The 9,538-nt window shown below is 48.6% G+C and overlaps 1 protein-coding gene across 1 annotated transcript in view; it reads right to left on the bottom strand.

Moving 5' to 3' along the window:
- Window positions 1–9,538, bottom strand: part of INPP5D (inositol polyphosphate-5-phosphatase, 145kDa) — a 141,387-nt gene that overhangs the window by 25,430 nt on the left and 106,419 nt on the right. Inside the window, 4 exon segments of the mRNA XM_010841232.1 lie at window positions 617–698; window positions 6,959–7,047; window positions 7,219–7,327; window positions 9,163–9,301. Coding sequence (XP_010839534.1) covers window positions 617–698; window positions 6,959–7,047; window positions 7,219–7,327; window positions 9,163–9,301 — 419 coding nt within the window.

Genomic DNA, 9,538 nt, shown 5'->3' with positions numbered 1-9,538 from the left:
GCCATTTGACTTCCTTGGGCCAAGAGGACATTAGTGAATGTGAAGCAAGCAGAGGCCGGGCAAGCACTTCCACAGCTGGGACGGGCTGCCAGGAATCCCCGGCCCCAGGCAGCAGCAGCCTGAACCAGCCTGCAGGCTGGGAGTGGATTTTCAGATAGATGTTATGCAGCCAGAGATAACTGATACATACTATTGACGTTACCATCGGGAGACCCAAGCTCAAAGTTTACCCCCACTTCCTGAGTCGGGACATTCACCCCCTTTCTTTTCCCAATTCCCTGCCCACTTACTACTCACTAAACCCTCTTCAGCATGCCATGAAATATCATCAGCAAAACGCCCGACCTCTTCACCTTCACGTGCAAATCTGGCCCTTCCTGGAAGACCGTGCAGCTCCTAGGTGAGGCCTGGCTTTCCTCCCGTTCCCGACGTGGCCCAGACCCTGGGCGGGACGGGGGAGGCAGCTGTGTCTTCCCAGCTCATCTATGCCAATTCCAGACCAGTCTCCCTCCTTCTTTCTAAAGACCTCCACTTGCTTTGAATGCCAAGTTTAGGCAGATGGATGGACTGCAGCCCTTTAACTTAGGAAAGTGTGACCTCTTAACTTGCTACTCACCGTAGGACTGACATACCACGTGTACCAGGGGGTAAGACTTCCAGAGGACTCGGTCACACCAGGAGGGCAAATTGTACTTCATCTGCAAGTCAAAGTCAAGGCTGTGTGAAATGCTATGTAATAGATAGCTAGTTAGCTAGCTAGCTACATACAGATATAGATAGATGATAGATTTAATGCTAGCAGAGCCTGGAGGTAAAAAATTGACAAGACCATTATACTATAAGATATAAAAATTCAGGCCAATCTCTTTCATGAACATAAATACAAAATACTTACAGTATTAGCAAATCAAATCTAGCAATATATTTTAAAAGATAATATACCATTACCAAATTGGATTTATTCCAGAATTGCAAAGATATTTTAATATGAAAAATCATTTACTGTAATTCACTACATTAACAGAGTAAAGGAAGAAAATCATATTGCATCCATAAAGAAAAAGAATCTGACAAAATTTCATATCCATTAAAGATTAAGTATATATATTAAAGAATAGAAGGGAATTGCTTCAATCTGATATAGTATTTGCAAAACAAAGCAAAACCTAAACTACCCCTTACAATATTTAAGGCTTTTACTCTGAGATTAAGAATGAATCATGAACGTCTGCTATTCCTATTTTTAGTGAGCATTACCAGGCCAAAAGCAAAGGTTCAGAAGAAAGAGCAGATAGCAACACCTCTAGAATCATGAGTGACATAACCATTTTCCGTCTCTATTTTATGCCCCCAACGTTATTCCACACCTGCTGCTATCACAGCACCTCAAATATTTGATTACATTTATATTTACTTGCAAGTTGGCTTCCATTAAGTGATTTAGAAACTTTTTGAATAATAGGAATCTTGTTGACTCTGCTATAATCCAGAATGTGACCCATGGACTATTAATATTTGAATATTTCATTAAATAGTAATGTCCCCTAAAGCTCCTTGTCCAAGTTACTATTATAAAAAATATGCATGCTACTTTTAAAAGAAATCATAAAAGACGAGATTAACTCATGGCATCTGTAATCCTTGGGTTCGTCTGCTGCTGGTTCTTTATAGAATTTCCCCAGAAGCGGTTTTCAACTCTTTCCACCTACCTTAAGTCCTGGCTCCACGGTCACGACCCACAGTTTCAGACACCTACACCCCTTCTTTAATGAGGTTCGCCTGGCCGTGCTCCCTTACCTATCCTCCTCACTATTTCAGGCTGTCTTGTTGCTTTATATTCTCTTACTTTTTTTGGACTCAAATGAACCCCTCTTTCTGATTTTCAATCTAATCTCTGCTTATTTTCTCCAACAATTTACTTTAATAACACACTCTAGCTATCTGTCCCCCTGCACTCATTCATTCACCATCTATCCAGGCACTCATTCACACGTCCATCCATCTGCTTACCTACCCATCCACTTACACATCCGTCCCTCAACTACTTACCCATCCATCCATCCATCGAGCCATCCACCTACATAATCATTCAAACAATATGTACTATGACAAGCACTCTCCAAGATACACCATGAGCAGGATGTCTCTTGGTTGTGACTGATAATGCAAACTGGCAGTAACAACCCTCCTTAATGAATATCCCCTTTCAAGTTCTAGCTCCTTCTCCTCTGCGTGCTAAGTCACTCAGTTGTGTCCGACTTTTTGCAACCCTGTGTACCATAGCCCGCCAGGCTTCTCTGTCCATGGGATTCTCCAGGCAAGAATACTGGAGTGGGCTGTCATTTCCTTCTCCAGGGGATTTTCTTGACTGAGGGATCAAACCCACATTTCTTACATCTCCTGCATTGGCAGGCTGGTTCTTTACTACTAGCGCCATGCCTGCAAACATAATATTTCTCATCCTAAAAGAGCCTATCCCTGACACCTCCTTCAATTACTTTTTTCTTTTTTGCCATTTTTCTTTCAAGAATGTTCTCTTTTCACTGCCTCTATTTCTGGATTCCCCATTACTCTTTCCTAACTTGAGGTATATACAACCTGATCTTCCCAGGTGGCTCAGTCCATAAAGAATCTCCTTGCGAACGCAGTAGACGCAAGGGACTTGTTTGATCCCTGAGTAAGTCCCTGAGTCAGGAAGATTCCCCTAGAGGAGGAAATGGCAACCCACTTCAGTTTTCTTGCCTGGAAAATCCCATGGACGGAAGACCCTGGTAGGCTACAGTCCATGGGGTCTCAAAGAGTCGGACACGACTGAGCGACTTTAGTTTTTTGCCTTTTTTTTTTTTTAATAGTAAAGTGCGGTAATCTACGCTGTACAACTTGAGGATTTTGTTTACATTTGTATATGTCCACTTAACCACTACCCAGATCAAGCTGTAGAAAATGTCTATCATCCCAAAAGATCCATTTGTGTCCCTTCCTTATCAATACTACCGCCTCTGGGAGGTAAACATGACTAGTGGCCAAGGTTTCTCCATTGGTTAATTCTGCCCACTCTTGAACCTATCAGCGGACTCATTCAGTACATATTGTTTTGTGTTTGGCTTCTTTCAACCTTCTTCATCCTATTTCTTGTATAAATTTGTTTTCATTTTATTGCTGCAGTTGTGTCCCATTGTATGTATAAATCACATTCATCTACTCTACTCTCACTGGAAGTAGAATTGCACCCAGTTTTTGGACATTATAAGCAAAGGTGCTGTAAACGTCCTTGTATCTGTCTTTGGGTGAACAAAAGCACTACTTTCTCTCGGGTGTACACCAAAGCAGAACTGCTGAGTAGGGTAGGTGCACGTTCAGATTTCAGAGATGCTGCCAAACTGTTCCTTAACACGGCAGTTCTCAGCACTGGCTGCTCTGCAGGATTAGCGGTGGAGCTTTACAAAGACCCAGAGAGCGGGGTCCCACCCCTGATCTGTTGCATCAGAACCTCTGGCGAGGAGGTGGAGACATCTGTATTTCTAAAAAGACTCACCAGTGATTCACCTGCACATTCTGGGTGAAGAGCCACTCTGATCCCCTTGTAGTCTGGATCTCACCCCCAAGACTCTAAGTCAAGGGACTTCCCTGGGGGTCCCATGGTTAAGAATCCTCCTGCTAATGCAGGGGACAGGAGTTCTATCCCTGGTGTGAGAAGATTCCACATACCTCACAGCAACTAAGGCAGGGTGCCGCAACTCCGGAGCCTATTCTCTAGAGCTCGTGATTCACAGCAAGAGAAGCCACCACATCGAGAAGCCCGAACACCACAAGTAGAGAGGAACCCCCATGTGCCCCAGTTAGAGAATGTCCACCAGCAGCAACGAAGTCCCAGCGCAGCCAAAAAACAAAACAACCTCTATGGCAACTGTTCTTTTAGTGTCCACCCAAACCCCTGAAAATCCCATGGATGGAGGACCCTGGTGGGCTGCAGTCCATAGGGTCGCTAAGAGTCGCACACGACTGAGCGACTTCACCTTCACTTTTCACTTTCATGCATTGGAGAAGGAAATGGCAACCCACTCCAGTGTTCTTGCCTGGAGAATCCCAAGGACGGGGGAGCCTGGTCGGCTGCCGTCTATGGGGTTGCACAGAGTCAGACACGACTGAAGCGACTTAGCAGCAGCAGCAAACGCCTGAACCCAAGTCCGGCTGCCTGCTTAGGGCTCCTGTGAATGTACCTACCCTCCTTGGCTCACACAATCCACTCTGCGGACCACCGACCCTGGCAAGTCTCTCGGCCTGGCTTCTGTGATGCTTCGAGCTGTCTGCTTGGTCCTCTAACCACCTACATCCACTCTCTTTCTGTCTCCTTTGTCATCTCTGCTTCTCCCTCCCCTCTCTGAATGGAGATGACCCCAAATCTGTCCATAGCTCTTCTACGGTCATCATCCACGCACTCTTTGGCGACCTCACCTATTCCCATGGATCTGACCATCTTCTCTGTGCAGACAGCTCCCAGATCTACAACCCAGCCCTGGCATCTTGCTTTAGCATCAGTCTAGTATTCTTAACTGCCCTCTGGATCTTTGGGATTTTCCACTCACATTACACAGTGAGTCTGAAAACAAGCTCTATTTCCCCCCTCGGCGCCAGCTCTGCCTTCTGATCTCACAGTTTGTATGAACGTCAGTCAGATGGATCGATATATCCTGCTTTTCTTCTTTCATTTTCACCGCTTCTGCTCCCACTCCAGGCCCAGTTATTTCTCGGCGGGAGCCTCCTCGTTGGTCCCCTGAGTCACCCTCATCCTTTACACTGATGCAGACCAGTCTTCTCTGTGTATCACCGTGATGCTACCAGCCCTTCAGGGGATCTTGTAGTGGCTTCCTGAAGCAGGTGCTCATCTAACAGGTGAGATTGCTTTGCCTGGCATCAAGGACCTTCCTCTCTGCCATCTCAAGCCCCCGTCTCTTTCTCCTCATAACTCAAGTCCAACTAGACCATCCCCTCACCACCTCCAAATGTACCTGCCGTGGGCCTGCCCCGATGGTGCCTTTAAGCCAGATGAGTCCAGCCACACAGCAGCCAGTGAGCACCTCATGAGGTGTCCTGCCTGCCCCGAGTCTCAGCCTCCTCATGGAAGCAGTCCTGGATCTGCTTTCCTCCTCTCTGCGTTTTTCCCCTTCTCTAACTCCTGCATTGTTCAGGCATCTCCCCAACTCTTGGCCTTTCTCTTCCACTGCCATCCAGTCTTCTACCTGTCCCTGAGCCCAGGTGTTGCCCAGAATTCTCTCCATTTCCCCAGGCCTCTAGCAGCCAGGGAAGCTCCCCACTGCAGGCCCCAGGACCCAGCACAGGACTGGTCCCCCTGGATTGGCTCCCAGAAGGTGATGGGTGCCAGAATTCCCTGCCTCGGCATCTGCTCTGGCAATCCTTTCAGCCTGAAGTGGATCAGCCTCCCTCAGCCCTTGTCCTGCCTGTTGAAATCCAAGTGCCCTTCAGGCACCACAAAGCCCCTCTTCAAGAAGCCTCCAGGATTCTTCCCTGCCCTGGTGGTTATTTCCCTCTGTGTGTACTCGTTACAGAATTGGGCATCACATTATATTCTGCCTCTCGTTAGGGCTTCTCTGGTGGCTCAGATGGTAAAGAACCTGCCTGCAGTGCAGGAAGGAAGATACCCTGGAAAAGGGAATGGCTACCCACTCCAGTATTATTGATTGGAAAATCCCATGGACAGGGGAGTGTGGTGGGCTACAGTCCAAGGGATCATAAGGAGTCTGACATGACTGAGTGACTAACACTTTCACTTTCTGATGAGTTGTGTCTTTGTCTTATCTTTCCTACTGTCAACTCTTTGAGGGCAGACATCTAACTCATCTTTGATCTCCCACCACCTAGGACAGTGCCTAACCCATCACAGGTCATCAGTAAATACCTGTTGAACAAGAATGAATGAATGCTTTATAACAGTTTCCTCACTGTGCCATGGAACACAAGTGGTCTCGTAAGATACTAACTGATATTTCATGACCAGTTGAGTTTGGCACCTGAATTTTCCCATAGAGAACCAAGTGCTCATAAACCTGTAAAGGCACTGATAAGTCCTGAAGCAAAGAAGCTAGTATAATGATGATTCACTTGGCAGATTAGCAAATATATTAATAGGACTTAAAGAGACATAAAATATGCAAACAGCTCAATATAAAAAAACCCAAATAACCCAATCAAAAAATGAGCAGAAGACCTAAATAGATACCAAAGAAGACATATAGATGCCCAACAGATACATGAAAAGATACTCAATATCACTAATTATTAGAGAAACACAAATCAAAACTACAACGAGGTATCACCTCACACTGGTCAGAATGGGCATCTTTATTTTTTAAAATCTACAAATAAATGCTGGAGAGACTGTGGAGAAAAAGGAATCCTCCTACACTCTTGGTGGGAATGTAAATCGGTGCAACCACTATGGAGAACAGTAGGGAGTTTCCTTAAAAAACTAAAAATAGAGCTGCCATATTATCCTGCAGTCCCACTCCTGGGCATATATCTGGAGAAAACTCTAATTCAAAAAGTTATATGCCTTTCAATGTTCATTGCAGCACAACTTACAGCAGCCAAGACGTGAGGACAACCTAAACGCCGATCAACAGATGGACGGATAAAGAAGACGTGGTGCACACACACACACACACACACACACACACGCGCGCGTGCACACGTACACACACACGCGTGAACAGCAGCATCGTGAGCCAGCTCCCTGCAGTGCCCATGTCTGCTTGCCCAGCCTCTCCTTAGGGGAGGGTTTGTCTCTGTGACACGATCAACATAGGATTTCTAGTGCTATTTCTTTTTTGTCACCTGGTGGATGAGGGTTCTCTTCACCTCCTGTTCGCCTTTATGGAGTGGACAAAGGAGGGGTGAGATGTGCAAGGCGGATGGAGGTGGAGGACAGGAAAGGACTCACCCCCGTGGCTTTCTGCTTAGTGTAGGCGTATTTGTCCCGAGTCATTCTTTCAAAGCGATAGGTGGGTGCAAATGTGATTTCTTCTTCCTCTGAAATCAAACAAAATGGTGGTTTCAGTTTTGACTTCCCGTGTTTCACATCTGGGCAAGTTTCTCTCTTTTCCAGGCATCACTCTTCCCCGCCTGGTGAGGATGTTTGGGAAAACGGGAGACAGAACCATGGAGGGAGGGGGCCCATGAGAAAAGGATGGTGGTTCTCACCAAAGTGCAGGAAAACCTTCTGCTCCTTCCTCTCCATGAGCAGCTGGTCGTGGGACAGGAGGTCTGCATACTGCTGCTGCCTGATCTTCTGAATGATGGTTTCTGCCTCCTGGAGCAAAGACATGGCCGGGCCACTGGTGAGACGACCCCTTCACCACATGACAAGGGCCACATCATCCACATCCTGCCTCCCTGCCATACCAGGACTCCGAGCCCCCGAAGCTGCCCCAGACCCTGGTTCTAGAGATGTCAAGTTGGTGCTTATTTACACTCAATCATTTAATAAGGAGAACCCTGCAAGTGTAGTGAAGTATCAACTCAATAACAGAAGCTTCTGGCTGTCCTAAATTTGCAGAGGGACACTATTTTTGCACATGGACTTCTGGCATCCTTTTTATAAGACTTCCTTGGTAGGTATGTCTCCCTTGCTCTCTCATGGTCTCTGTGAGACAGCTTGTTCATAAGGCTATGAAAGGATCTGAGACCCTAGCCCCTGAATCTGTGGGCACCAGGCCTCTGTGATCTGGGCTCAGACTCCGAGTCACCATGACGTTGGTGGGCTGTGCCAGCCTCGGGATCCAGCTGTCCTCTCTCCCAGGACTTATGTTACATCCACTCTGGCAGATGCACTGGGCAGACCCTCTAGGGAGTGAATGGCTGGGATGGCCCCTAATTGGGAAGGGTCAGGATCTGTGGGGCCCCTGTCTACCCCATCCCCTCTGCCTGCTCAGTCAGGAGGGAGAGGAGGAATTCTCGAGAAGCATCTTGTGAGGGAGGGAGGGGTTGGGGAGGGTGAGGAGGGCGCAGATGGGCCAAGAGCCGCTGTGGTAGCGGGAGGCCCAGGAGTGCGGGATGTGGGATGCCTGGGAAAGCATCTGGGAGCAGAGCCCCAAGGCCCAGGTCCAATCCCACTGTCAGAGATCTGCGGCGACCCAAGGCCATCTTCTCAGGCTGCTTGTGCTCAAAACTGTAAAATCAGGTGTCTCCACCGTCCCCTCCCCCGGCACAGACACCAGTGCAAAGGACTCCTGTTACACAGGGAGCAGACAGGCGTGGTTCTGCTCCCAGGCCTGGCCCCTGCCCCCTTTCAGGAGCACAAATGTGACCGCATTTCGTTCTTATCACGTCCAGGGGCCATGCCAGTTCACCCCCTTCCCACGGAATCCTTTACCTTCCCCAAGGGAGCAAGGCCATCTGTGCCGGGGGCCCCCTCTGACTGCTGCTCATTGGATGGGTGTCCAAATTCAGGAGTGTCTTCCTTAGGCTACCTGGTGACCCATGATTTGGGGAGAAAATTGAGCTGGTCCCCACAGACTTCAGCCTTTCCTCGGGATCTGGGACTGGTGAGTTGAGAGGCTGCTGCTGGTCAGCTAGGGCACCGGAGGGGCAGAGAGGTGGTAGGGAGGGGTGGCCAGAACAGGTGTGTGGGAAGTAGGTGTGAGCAGAAAGTGAAAGTGAAAAGTCGGACTGTGTCCGACTCTTTGTGACCCCATGGACTATACAGTCCACGGAATTCTCCAGGCCAGCATACTGGTGTGGGTAGCCGTTCCCTTCTCCAGGGGATTTTCCCAACCCAGGGATCAAGCCCAGGTCTCCCACATTGCAGGCAGATTCATTACTAGCTGAGCCACCAAGGAAGCCCAAGAATACTGGAGTGGGTAGCCTATCCCTTCTTCAACAGATCTTCCCGGCCCAGGAATTGAACTGGGGTCTCCTGCATTGCAGGCAGTTTCTTTACCAGCTGAGCTACCAGGGAAGCCCAGGTTGAGCAGAGGCGAATGGTAAAGAAAGGCAGTGGCTCCATAGTTGCAACAGTATCGAGTCCCAGAGGAGTGGCCCCTCTGGACCAGCTCGGTCTGTGGGTCTCCACGACCTCCACCCTGAGTCAGCTCAAAGGAGCCTCTGTCCTGTGCAATCCCCGGCCCTGGGCAGAGAGCCCCTCACCCAGGTAGGCAGCTCCACGCGGTAGTTGAGATCCCCGAGCCAGAAGAGGTGGGTGAAGCGGTGAGTGATGTTAAAGGAACTCAGCTTCTTGTCTCCCAGGGCCAGAAACCGGAGAATATTCATATAGTTTTGGTTTCGCCTAATGAAACGAAAAAGTGGCCAGCTTAGCATGGGATCGTGGGTTCCCTACTCCATGGGCCAGGAAGTCAGAGGGGGACATGTGGGGAAGTGAGACTTAAGTCTGCAGCAACCACCCATCTGATGTGGTCCCTGGGCTGAACTGGGAATGCAGGGCAGGGCCCTGGGAGCATCTGCTCTGCAGGGACTCAGTCATCAACCTTCCCGATGACTCTGCATGACTGGGCCACCATAGGCA

Source organism: Bison bison, unplaced genomic scaffold, assembly GCF_000754665.1.
Source record: "Bison bison bison isolate TAMUID 2011002044 unplaced genomic scaffold, Bison_UMD1.0 scf7180017864158, whole genome shotgun sequence".
Lineage (NCBI taxonomy): Eukaryota > Metazoa > Chordata > Mammalia > Artiodactyla > Bovidae > Bison > Bison bison.
Note: the sequence above shows the minus strand (reverse complement) of the source record. Positions and strands in the feature narration are given on the sequence as shown.